This window comes from Rhamphochromis longiceps, linkage group LG23 (assembly GCF_057381845.1).
Source record: "Rhamphochromis longiceps isolate RC_006_pf linkage group LG23, R_longiceps_female_GT1.1, whole genome shotgun sequence".
Lineage (NCBI taxonomy): Eukaryota > Metazoa > Chordata > Actinopteri > Cichliformes > Cichlidae > Rhamphochromis > Rhamphochromis longiceps.
In genome coordinates, this window is record NC_140578.1 from 27254060 (window position 1) to 27267802 (window position 13743).

Sequence of the window (13743 nt, forward strand, 5' to 3'; positions counted from 1 at the left end):
CCATCTCTATCAAGGTATGATTTTATGCAATCTCAAACTATAAGGGAAGACGTTACTAGAGTGTCATTTACTGCCATGTATGTTGAATACTCTGGTGCTACGAAAGAAGTGAAATCTTTATCATTCAGAAGGGATGCATTTAATCTCCCATCGTGGCCTGTGTTCCAGAGAAGTACTAGTGGGGAATGGTCTGACAATGTGATTGGGATTAGGGCTGGGCAATATGAGGAAAATCTAATTTGATATTTCTTGGCTACATCACGATACACAATATATATCACGATATGGTTAAATAACCTCCAAAAAACAAATGTTATTTTAAACCACATAGTGCCTAAAATTGCACTGGTATACTCATTCAAATCAGCCATTCAATGTTTTTTTTTTTTTTTTAAATTATCCGTTCGCAGCATGTGGGAGGGAGAAAAAAACCTTATAGTGAATTACATGCAGACAGCTTAATATTGCCATGGCAATTTATACTCGATGGTTACGCTAAAGCCATTTTAACCATCGTGCGTAGAAAAACTTGCGATACATCAAGTATATTCAGTCCCTAATTGGGAGAATCTCAACATTTTTAATTCTATATATCTCTACTTGTGAGGTGAAAAATAAGTCTGTTCTAGTGTAGGAACAGTGCCTACTTGGGTAAAATGTGAAACTCCTTCTTTTAGGAAACTTAGACCTTCAGACATCCACCAGGCCTGCTTCTGTAGCTTAATATTCAAGCGTATTCTACTTACTAGGGGTGGGGGGGGGAAATCGATACTGTGTAGTATCGTGATATTTTGTTTGCTAATAATGTATCGATACAGGGACAGCAGAAATCGATATTTTGTTACAAAAAAGGTTTTTGTGGACTGGAACACGCTCTGACTTCAGAGCATGTTGATCCTTTTTCTGAGCAAGAATCCTGACATTCCTTCACTGTCCAAATGTGTTTAACTTTTTTTTTGGCAGCAATAAACATGACAGTTTACTTATTTTATTTAAGACATGTTTTATTTTAATTAAGTTTAAAACTTTTTTATTTAATGTAAAATTATATTTTGTTTTAACTCATTCACTGCCATTGACGTCTATAGCCGTCAATTGCAGTGAATGAGTCAGTGGGTTTAACTCATTCACTGCCAATGGCTGGCAGTGAATGAGTTAATTTACTTTCAAATTCTTCAGTTCCTGAATGGGCTGCATAGTTTTCATAAATTGCATAGTTCAGAATAGCTATAATTGTACCAGATGGTTGCATTCAGTTAAGTTGGACTAGACTGTAATACAAACCGTTCAGTTTGTCAACAATAAAACTGACTGAAATGAGAGAAAGACTGAGTGTGAGACTTTGATATTAGATAAAATGAATATTGATAAAGTTTACCTTTATGTACAGAATCTGAATATCGCAAAATATTTTAAAAAATTGCAATAATATCGTATCGTGCGTTAAGTATTGTGATAATATCGTATCGTGGGATGTATGGTGATTCCCACCTCTACTACTTACCTGTGATAAGGGAGCCCTAGAGGTTGGTTACCAGTCTAATGATTCAGACATCACACAATGAAAATCTTCCCTCATCAGCAACAGGCCTGAGCTATAGCTGATATTCATTTTAAATACATGTTTGACAGAGCCTAGGTCATCTCACTGGGAGCATATATGTTGACAAGGCATACCTCCCATTCGTCAATTAATCTGTTCAATAAAATGTTATCTTCCCTCAGAGTTTCTGTAAAATTAACTTGTCTGTGGATGAGTATAGCTACACCTATTTTTCTTCCTGATTAAGGTAAGAAAAAACACACTTTTTCTGCCCAGGACGTTTTTTTCAGGTGTGTTTCCTGCAGTGGTGCTATAGAGACCCTTAACATTATAACTTAAAACTTTTAATCCATCCATTGTCTATAGATAAAATAATATTCTTTTTGGAGAAGAGGATTGGGGTAGGAGGGTGAGCCTCGAAAGATGCACTGCTGACTGGGCTGGGAGTTCCATGACTTTCAAAAGTGGAGGTAAAGGGGATCTATAGGCTAATTTCAAAGGGAAAGTACATTCTCTGGGAGTTCGGTATGTACCTTTGGGTTGAGTCACGAAGAGAGATTTATAAAAATGGTGGAAATTTAAAAAAAGAAAAAAAGGCAAACACGGTCTTGTGATTCTAGTGGACCTGCTAGCTTTAGCTGTGTACTTGTATTTTTGCAGTTTTTCTGCTTTCATGTTTAGCAGTTCTTGTTTTTAAAGTCACAATGAGTAACCACCCAGGACTGTCGGTACACGTAAGTAACCACTTATTTATGAAGTTTTTGTAGATTGTCCACTGTTTTCGATGTTAGAGGAACAGATGCTAGCATGGCTGCTTGTGTACATGCAGGAGCGTGAACCTCTTGTCCAGGGATATGCAGTTTACGGGTTGTTGTTCTGCCTTTACACAGTTTGGGCATTTCTCGGAGGGAGAAAGGCAGAATCACCATCATTTTTCTGACACTGTGCTTTGTGCCGAATTGCCTGGTGGCTCTGTAAATAGCTTTGCAACCGCATATAAAAAAAATGAAATAAAATAAGGAAGAGTTTTGTGGAAGCATGATTACTCAAGAAGGACCTTCTTGAGTAATTGTAAACTTAGAGCTCAGGTGTGTGCTATGAAGGTCACAGGAATGTGAGATTACCGGCTGTGTTTTTGGAGAAAAATAATGGTGAAATGCTTAAAATTTTAGATGTATGTTGGTGAAATTGCCAAGATTTGGGAGAACCGTTTTCCAAGCGATCTATTTAAGGAAAAATGTGCCTAATAACACAGATAGAAACAGAATAACCTCGGTTTACATCCCTTACTCCCCTCCCTGCGATAATCTCGATTAAGATGTGGTTTCTATGGTTATGAGCGAGCTAAAACCGAGGGATTTAGGTGATAGGCCCTGAGCTTAGACCGTCAGGTTCCTCCAGTATCTCCGAGCTAATGAGCGGGAGCCCCCTCATCCTTTGGAAGGCCGGGCTAATTGTCAGTCAGCCAGTGTTTCCCTTTGTTTTATTTGTATGCTAGCATCAGTCAATGGTGTAAGGAGATGGAAATGGGATCTGCATCACGCTTTAAGGGAAGCAACCCAGATAGGGCGCTCTAAAGAGCTTCTCCCAGCAAGCCGGTCGCTATAGTAACGATAGACCCTGAATGGAGACCAGAGTGAAGCCTTTGATGAGGGTTTAGGCCTGTGTGTGTGTCTGTTGCTGCTTGTGTATTACAGTGTGTGTATGTGCATCTGTTTATTTGTGTGTGTATGAGTGATTGTATGTTTTTGAAACTGCTGAAAGAACCTACATCTTGTATTTTTAATTTTTTTTATTTCCCCCTCCTCTTTCCTGCCTGCTGAGGGGACTGGACTTCGAGTTTATGTATTCATTGTGTGTCCATGTGTCCTCGTATGGTTTATAATGGCAATATCACCAAGGGCTGCTGCAGGCCACCTGTTCTTATCACCAGGTGCCCTGTTGGTCTGATTTTTTTTTTTCCCCCTTCCCAAAGTCAACTCATTGAAATTCAGGCGGTCTTCTGTAGGCCATGAGATAGGGATGGGAGGAGAAGCATATGTTTAAATGAGATTAATTATAGCCTGAGGTTTGGTTTCAAGTATTCAGAGTCAAAAGTACTGTTTAATTCTTCTTTTAAGTACTTAAAATAAGAATTTTAAAAAAGAATGACAAGTCATCCAATCTGACCTCCTCAGAATCTGATGGATTTTTTGTTCAGTTATTTTTTAGTATATTTAATGTAAATTTTTACTTTCACATTAGGAAAGGATGCGTACTAGGAAGGATATACTATACTAGGTTGAAATGTGGCTCATTTTAATTATTCTTTCCTGCATACAGGATATTCACATGGAAACACTGAGGCTTTGTTAAACTACAGCAAAATTAATTTTCCACTTAGTTTCAGCATGATTATTTCTATATCCTGCCCTGAGAATTAGATTCATACTGGAGGAATCACAGATACAAGATGAGCCTGATATTTAAATGTAGGGCAAAAAGAAGACCTTTCACATGCTACAACTTGCTTTGACTAGACAAGTATCCTACATGGGGTGATATGAGCCTTGGAGTTTGGCTAAAATTCACTTTTTTAAGTTTCTCCATTCAGTTATCATGAAACTGATCCTGTATTCAAGGGTGTGAACTGCTTGTGTCTGTTTCTTTGCCTTGTAGACATTGAACTGGAACTATTTTGGCTGTTTGAACTATGATATGGGGATATTTTAAGCAAGAGTTCTTCAGATCTTCTATTTATGAGAAGCGGCCAATTAAGACAAAGTTCAGGGCTTTACACACTGGCCACGTGAAATCTGTGCAAATAATTTGTGTGTTCAGAATATATTTTGGAGTTGCCTATTGTTAATAAAGCCCTTCATACGGACCACAGAACGTAATTGTGTCACAACAAACAAAAGAGTTCAGATTTCTTTAAAAAGGGGGGGTGGGGTAAAAGGGGAGTTATTCCTTCCCACTGTTGCCAAATGCTTGCTCATAAGGGGTTGTCTAATTGTTAGGGTTCTCTCTAGTATTGTAGAGTCTCTGTACCTTACAGTAATAATTGCCATATCACAGCTGTTGTTGTGATATGTTGTGGCTCCATTTTCTTAAGCACTCCATTGAAGCAGTCTTTTAATGCAGACACTAAACACCTTTCTGTTGAAATATTTCAGTTTCACAGTATTGAGGAACATTTTAGCTATGTGGATAAACAGAATGACTCCACCAAGGATCAGTGTAACAATAGAGATTATTTTGAGCTGTGACTCATGTAAAGCTACTCTAACAGAGTCCAAAAATAAAAATGTGCAGCGAAAAATGAGCGTAAAGGTGATGTTTTGGTGAAAAATTGTAGGAAAATCTCCCAGTTCATGCAAGCTTTGCTCCGACTGTCAGAAGATGAAACCAATCCTGCAAGCTGTTTGGAAACAGAGGACTATATTCCACATTATAATTGAACCAGCATGTAGGCAGGTCTGACTCAACACCATATGGAGTACAACACTGCAGAAGAGGAGAAGCAGCCTGTTGCCTCCACCTGTTGCTTGTTACGTCTGTTTTCTATTAGTTGAGATTATGTTGCCACGTTTTACTGTTTTTCTACTAATTTCCACTGAATAAGTTCATTTGGTTTCCTGGATGGTCTGCTGTTGTTAACCTGCTCAGGGTGCAGAAGATAGCCTCAAGTGCCCTTTGTGCCATCTGCTTTATAATGCCTCACGATGCATCTACAGCTGTGTTTCCCACACTAGATCAGAACTAAAAATATTCTGTGATGCTTGTGAACCTTTAATCAAAATCTTGGTCATCACATGAGCCCCTCAAGTTGCCCCATGTTGCAGAGCGAGTGCTTCCAGTTTGCAAGGCCAGTCATTATTGGGCTTTAACACACCAGCCAATCAGGGTTGTAGTTGATCATTTTCTTTTTTGTGTGTGTAAAAAGCACAGGGAGTTTAGCTGGATTTTAGCTGAATGTATATCAGTACATTTGACAGGGAATTTCTTGTTCTGCTCAGTAGATGCCTGCTGTATAATTACTGCAAGAGAAGTTCAGCATTAATGTTTTTAGTGATCGTTAAAGGTTTTCTGAATGCTTCATTTTGTTTTTTAATGTCAGAGAAGAGGGTTAAACAACATGAAATTAAGCGTTATGCAACTCATATTAGACTATTATAAACATTTTTTGAATGATAGTTGAGCATACTTACAGTGCTATGAAAATTTCCCAATTTCTTAGTTATTGCATTTTTTTTACACTTAGTCCTTAGCCCTGTAACAGACTGGCGACTTGTCCATGTTGTCCCCTGCCTCTTGCACTGTGGTAGTTAAATATAGGCTCCTGGTTTTCTGTGACCCTGAATTGAAGGAGTGACAGGAGATGGTTGTGCCACAACTGGCAGTTGTCTTTGCAGAATTGTTTTAATTTAGCCACTTTGGGTGGTTTTGAAACACGAACAGCCTTTAAGTCCAGGCTTTGACTAGGCCACTCCAGAACCATTTGTGGGTTGTTGTTGTTGTTGTTGGTTTTTTTGCCATTTAGAGGTGGACTAGCTGGTGTGGTTTGGATCATTGTTCTGCTGCACAGCCCAAGTTCGCTTTAGCTTCAGGACAATAACTGATGGTCAGACATTATTATAGGACTGGGCAATATATCGACTTTTTAAATATATCGATATATTTTTAAATGAGATGTGACAATATTGTTTATCGTTCTACGCAACGTTACTCTGCCTCACCTCTCGCCTTCACTAACACAACTCCCCTCCCCCATCGCTTCACCTGCAGGCAACAACAAGATGGACACGGCAGCTATCAAAGAGGAGGTGGTCAGTAAAAAGAAAACATTTGGAGATTACTATTTTAGTGCTGGTATCGTTAATCTCGTTAAAATGACATTAACGCCGTAACTGAATTAACATGGCTAATCTCCGTTAACGAGTTACAGCAGATCGCCCCGTGCGTGGGGCTGCATGGCGTCAATGCGTTAGTGCGGTTAGCTTGTTAACGCGTTGACGCCGTGCAGCCCCACGCACAGGTCCCACGATCCGTCCTCGGGACTTCCAGGTTATGCCACCATGTTTGACTGTTGGTGTGATATTCTTTTTATGAAATACTGTGGTAGTTTTATGTCAGATGCAAACCTTCCAAAAATGTCAGCTTTTGTCTTGTCAGTCCACAGAATACTTTCCCCAAAATCTTGGGGATCATCCAGATGTTTTTTGGCAAATGTGAGATGAGCCTTTATGATCTTTTTTGGTGAACTCTCCCATGGATGCCATTTTTGCCCAGTGTCTTTCTTGTTGACTTGACTCATGAACTCTGACCCTAACTGTGGCAAGTGAGGCCTGCAGTTCTTTGGATGTTGTTATGGGTTTTTTGTGACCTCCTTGGCTATGTCCATATGTATATGGGTTTGTTTTTTTTTTAAATAGGGATTTCAAATATCTCAAAAGCTGTGAAAAGTGTGCCAAATCATCAGGTAGTGATATAACAGTAACCGTGAAGAAATGATGGCTGATTAAAAGCCACAGCGCACAGCCTTTTATCATAAAGGGACATAAAAAACGCACACCTTTGTCCACATGTAAATGCAGAAATGCAGTTTTCTGAAATCTTCACCCTGTCAGGAGTTTTACAAAAGCTCCATTGTCAGTATGCATGAAACAGGCTATGTTTACAAAAAATACTCATGTACATGTGGCTGTAGCAAAGGAGGTCACAAAAGAACTGAAAAGAACATAGAAAGAACTGCAGGCCTATGGGCAGAGTTCATGATTCACCCCTGGATGAGTCTTCGATGCACTCTTGGAGTACTTTCGGTAGGTTGGCCACTCCTGGGAAGGCTCGCCACTCTTCCAAGTTTTCTCCATTTTGTGGGTAACGGCTCTCACCGTAATTCACTGGATGTCAATTACTTTGTTTCTCGGCTACTTCTTTACATTGTGTTGGCTAGGAAAACTGAACTTGGAAAAGAACGAGTTAATAAGGTTAATTCATGATAGAACAAAAGGGTCAATTACCTTTTCCCTTAGGGCCACGTAGGTTTGGGTAGCATTTCTCCCTTAATAAATGAAATCATCATATAAAATTTGCTTTTCTGTATTTTTGTCTAATACTAAAAATAGTTTGATTATCTTAAATTTGCACAGTAAGAAATGAATAAGGATTGGGGCATTTTTACAGTTTTTACAGCACTGTAGATGAAGTTATGTTTTGACCACATGCTGAACAAATACACTTTTAGCTTTCAGCTAAAGTCTCATTTATGAATTTTGGCCTTGGAGTTCTCCTGTTGGCAGCGTTACCATTTGGACATTTAGGGGAAATATTCAGTAAATGTTGGTGGGTGGGAGCAGGCTAAATAGTGTTTTTGTCACTGAATGGTGGATGTTACTGTCTGAAGAGCCCTGAAACGCTTTGAAAGTGGCCTAGTCATTGGCGTCTTAGCTTTAGCCTCTGACCATCTGTTTCTATACAGCGTGCAAGCTTTGAACACACCCCCCCCCCCCCCCCCCCCTTTCTCCTGCCATCAACAAATACTCCAAAGTTCATTGTAAACCCCTCCCGGTCTCTCTCCCCCCCCCCCCTCAACCCAGCTGACCACCGCCCCCATCCCCCAGCAGGCTAAAATCACACCACCCGACCCTCGTAACCCCCCCACCCCCCACCCCCACCCATCTACCACAACTCCCCTACCACCAGCACCACCTCCAAACAAGCTTCCTGGCAGCGGACAGCACCACCAATCATCACTCTGTTGCCCCAGCAACAGCCGTCACTATATCATAGCAGTAGCGGAGAGGACGTGGGGAGGAAGAGGGGGGATGGCCAAGTCGTGGCTCTCAGCATTAAAGAGAGAGTGAGAGAGAGGGGAAGAAAGAAAAGAGGAGGAAAAAAATGGAGAACACACAGCTGCCCTTCAGCTACGTCACATCGCACCAGCTGCTCCAGTCGCTGCTCTCACTCACTCACACACACACACACACACACACACACACACACACACACACACACACACACACACACACACACACACACGTCAGGCTGCTGAGATCCTGTATGCGCTCCGGCTTTGTCTACATATAACATTGCTGCTGGGCTTTCTCTTCATTCATTGATACATCTGTGGCCTCCGTGTATTTTCCTCATGTTCTGTCCTTGGATGCTTCGCTAACAAGTCTGGCTGTACCGTGCATCTGGCAGCGGGTCCATCTGTTAGCTTTGGGAGCAACAGATTGCTAATGTGGAACTTTGTTTCTTTGATTGTAGAAGCCACGGTCGGGGGACACTTTCTAAGCAACTCATTTTCTAGGTTTAAAATCCACCGAACTGAGAGGTTTATTACACAGATGAACACAAGGGCACAAGAGATTTAAAAAAAAAACATGCTACAGCTGCTGAGATTTTTAATTATATTTATGATTTTTATTTATACGGCTCTGTTGTTAACAGAGTTACAGAGTGCGTCATTGAATGAAGTTAAAGTATTATGGTGACGTTCCAGAAATACAACTGAAGATAAGGCAGAATAACAAAATATTAGACAGGATTTAAAACACACTACTTTAAGCCTTTTGATAAAATAACATAATATGATGCCATTTAAATGAGAAGGTTGTATTCTGGTTTGATTGGGCAGACTGGTCCACTAATTGGGAGCACTAATGGCAAATTATCTTTGTTTGCTAGCTGAGTTGCTTTCACCAATTTTAGCCCTAGATATACCTTTTATTTAATATTCTCTGTTTCCTGTTTGTGATCTCACCACTCAGTGAGTAGTTGGCGAGTGTTTGCAGGCAAGTTGGCATCTTACCTGAAAACTAGGATTAGCAGGTGAACCTAAATTGCCCAAGGGTGTGAATGTTTGTTCCCTGTGTTGGCCAGGATAGTTTCCAGCTCCCTGCTGTATAAAAGCTGTATAAGCGTTTAAGAAAATGGATGGATGGGTTCTAAAGTAGGAATGTACTCATCTAGTCCAATCCCGACTCAGAGCTGGATTCAGTATAAGGTGGGTTGGCTTCCTAGAGTGCTCAGGTGTAGCAGAGGGTCCGCTTTTCTGTGTGGTCAGGTGAGACGGTATTGCTGAAAAACTCTGACAGCTGTGATGTTGTCACTTGTCCGGTGCTCATTGGAAAAGCTGTTGTTGCACTTTTACGGTAACGAAATGTGTTGACACTGACGTCAGTAGGATTTCACTTATCAGCTCCCCTCTGCAAGTGAGTTTGTGTGCATGTGTGAGGAGGTGGACACACAGCGAGAGCAAGTAAAGGTGAGAGCAGCATGCAGTCACCTGATGATTTTCAAGCAGCATGTTGCGCTATCTGCAAATTAGAGACAGTCAACACTGCACTACAGTGCACCTTAGCACGTGCTCTTTTATTTGAGTTTAAAGAATTATAAGAGGAATGAGTGCCAGTCTGCGGCTGTCTGCTTATTAAATTCAGGTTTTAGATCAGCACTTACAAAAAAAGGTATCAGGTATAAGAAATGAAAAGTTCTTGCAGCGTTTGAATGCAAAATTATTATTAATTTATTAATAATTTGTTATTGATTATTGCACTGTAGAGGCTGGTGAGGAACAACATTTCGTTTCAGCTGTGGATTTCTGTAAATACCATGTGAAATGACAATAAATCCTACAAACTTATATTAACTTAACTGAAAAATGAGAAAAAAAATAGGAAAGCAATCTCCTTATGTCCACAAGAAATAGATGGCCATTTGACGATTGTGTTATCTTATTGGTTAAAACAGGTACTGATTTGCAGTTACAGAAAAATGTTAAAAATTTGGTGATTCCCACCTCTACGAAATACAGTGAAGGCTCCAAACACTGGACCCTTTGGTAGTCTGGCTGGGGGCCACAGGTCCTTTGTTTGACATCCTTGATGTAGGCCATCCATTCTTATTGATGAATGCAGTGAATATTGTGGATTGTTTTAAAAAATGTAACTAGAATTACACTTCAGCATGCTTTATCATATGTTTTACCAAAAATATAAAATATTGCTTAGTTCCTTAGTCGTGAAGTATCAGTGCTGTCTGTATTAAAATACACACCATGTCTGATGGTTCGAGCTCACCGGCCTCTCCCTGTTGTTTTGCAGGAAACCCCTCGTCACTTGGATGTGGAATGGGCGCTCTACAGCCACATGTCAACGCCGGTGGAGGTCAGATGTACCCGCAGCAGGTCCATCAGGGCATGCAGCAAGCAGTGGTATCTCATCCTGCCTACCAGGGGCAGCAGCACTTCTCCGACAACCCGCCCTACGCTGACAGCAACAACGCCAACTCCGGCTCCATGGCCTGCCTCTACCAGAACTACCAGGTGGAGCAATGAGTCATGTTTTGATCTGTGTAGTATTTCAGATGTTTTAGATGACATTTCTAATCACAATGGCCCCTCTCTGTATCCACAGCAGGGGATGCTGCCACACCCACAATTTGGGGAGGAGCAGCAGCCCCAAGGTGAGGGACTTCCAGCGGGTACGCCTAGCTCTGACAGAGCCCCCGGCGGAGGGCCAGAATCTGTGGACGCCATCTACAGAGCTGTTGTGGACGCAGCCAGCAAAGGCGTGCATGTAACCATCACCACGACAGTGAGCGGGACAACGCAGGCGAGTCCAGTGCACGCCCTCAGTGCCATGAGTGCCTTCACTGCCTCCATAAGGGAACCTGTCAACCTCCCCCAGGCAGTCAGCGCAGTCCTGCATGGGCACCAGGAAGGGGAGACCATACCCCAGCAAGCCAGAGTGCGGCAGGTGAGGCCTGGGCGGGGTCAGAAGAACATGGATCCAGGGAAGAGCACTCCGGATGGCCCTGAAGCCAATGATTACTTCCGTTCTCCTGGACGCGGGACTCCCAGGGGGCAGTGGGACGGGGAGACTCATCATGGGGGAGGCTTTGACAGTCAGAACAACAACAACGCCTGGGGTGGTGAGGAGTTCCTGGAGTGCTCGACCCAAGTAAGGAGTAGTCCCTGCATGGAGAGACCTGCCAGTCTGGCCCCTGCGCCACCCTGCCCCACCGATGGGTCCAACGACCACAGCCTGGTGATGGCCCACGATAAGGCCTACCTCGATGATAGCTTCCGGTTCAACAACTGCGGTCGGGCACCAGCTAACTACAAGGAACGTCTGGAGCAGACGGTGGAACGTTGCGCCCATCTCAACGGCACCACGCCCCACTTCAACACCCGGGGCTACGGAGAAGTCCTGGGCCCTCCACGGCAGGATGACGACCAGTCACCCAGCTCCTCCACGAGCCTGGAGGGCCCTCTGGCTACAGCCAAAGACTACAGCCACTACAACGGCCACTTCAATGGAATGGCGCCCAGCCCTTCGGACACGAAGAGCCTGAGCAGTGAGGAGGACCTCCGGCAGCCAGACTCGCCCTCGTCGGAGCTGCTCCACTACCGGTCCAGGACCTTCAACATGGGAGAGCTGGTCTGGGGCCAGCTGAAGGGCTTCCCGCCGTGGCCTGCAAAGCTGGCCGGGGATGAGCAAGTGCACAGCGCTGCCATGCAGCTGCGGGAGCAGGCCAAGGTGAGGGGCCGGGGTAGTCTGTCACCACCTGTCACCATTTTGCCAGCCAGCGCCTCAGCCTGAGGAGGCTATGAGCAGCAATCCCAGTATTAAAAGTTTCAGCGAGTCTTGGATTACAATGAATTATCTTCCAATTAAAGGGAGTTGCTTGCCAATAAGTCGAGAATAACTCGTATTTGACTGTAACTTTCAAATATTGCAGCTTTGAAAAGTCAGAAGGAAATAGAGCTTTTTAAATTTCTGTCCAGCGGCCATCGAGGCAGATGGACTCCAAATTACTCCAAAAACACATCCACGGCTTTACCTGCCAAATCAGAAGTGCAGAACAGAGCATGTCCGACAAACGGTGACTGCCAAATTATCCGCTAGACGCGCCGAAGTGATAAACTGGAGTTCAAATTGAGCATCAGTTCCTGGTGCTTGGTGGGAAATTTTCAGTCTGGTGCTGAATGTGCTCAAATTGATTCCACTTTTCTTTGTGCAGGTAGAGCCAGAGAAGCTGAAAACACTAACTCATGACTTGGAGGCATTCGACCGCGCCGCCAAAAGAGGCCTAAAGTAAGTAACCTCACCCAGCACACTGGTGCTTCATTAATAATATAAACCCACCTTTGCTGTAGTTTGAGCTGAGCGAGGCCTTTTCGTGCTTCCTCTGATGATCTTTATCCAAAGTGGCATTGACACCTAGTGGTTAAAGATGGTGTCCTGCAGCAAAGGAGAGGCAAACATTTGTTTAAGTGAAACAATAAAACTTTAAACGCTTTGGGGCAAAAATAGACCATTAACCCTGAAGTGACTGAACTAAAATGACAGAGGTAGAGTCGGAATACTTTATTCAGTGGCTCTGTTTCCACAAACTACACATGTACAGCTTCTTTTTTCCAGGGTAGATATTAAAAACTGTTCTAGTCTTTTATTTCAATAATCCAAAATTAAAGCTTTAAAGGTCTGTTTAAGTGACCTATGTGTTACAGCACACTCGTATCATTTTAACACCCAAATATGGACACATTGGAGGTTCTGTAATCCTCCGAACAACAAATAATGATGGAAGTCATCACAGTGTATACTATAAACTTGTGTCAAAATATTAGAAGAGTGTAAAATTACAAAAAGATCAAATAGTATATAAAATCATATACTTCCCTGTAACTTCTAAATTATCTTTCCTGCACTGCTTATTCTTTTGGCTGCTCCCGTCAGGGAATCATCTGCCTCTATCGGACCCTAACGCTAGCTTCCTCCTCTGATGCCACCCCTCTGAATGTCCTCCTTCACTACATCCATGAACCGCTTGGCACCATCTCCAAACCATATATCATAGCAGGTCTCACTCCTGTATTACAACAGTGGGACATTTTCAGTTAAAGAGCTATGAGAAGTTCATTAGAAGCATAAATAAACACGTTGGTCACATGGAGTTGAACCAGCTGCTTCTCCGGTCAGTTTCCTCATCCTGTAGATGGATTCAAGTGTAATAATTATTTTTTAAGCTACCTTTTTGTTGTAGTTTATAATTGTAAAGTTTTCTTCTGCCTAAAAGTAAATAATATAAATATTGTCTGACAGACCGGGGAAACTGAATAATCACTTGGAAGCTGCTATCCACGAGGCCATGAGCGAGCTAGACAAGATGTCGGGCACAGTGAGTATTTGCGCTTTTCCTCTCTTCTC

General features: G+C 42.5%; 1 protein-coding gene across 3 annotated transcripts in view; it reads left to right on the top strand.

Moving 5' to 3' along the window:
* mbd5 (methyl-CpG binding domain protein 5) overlaps positions 1-13743 on the top strand; it is a 59734-nt gene that overhangs the window by 40619 nt on the left and 5372 nt on the right. For all 3 annotated transcript variants that reach the window (XM_085397263.1, XM_085397264.1, XM_085397266.1), the window contains exons 6-9: positions 10633-10853; positions 10945-12069; positions 12554-12627; positions 13639-13714. In XM_085397263.1, coding sequence (XP_085253389.1) covers positions 10633-10853; positions 10945-12069; positions 12554-12627; positions 13639-13714 — 1496 coding nt within the window. The remainder of the gene's footprint in view (positions 1-10632; positions 10854-10944; positions 12070-12553; positions 12628-13638; positions 13715-13743) is intronic.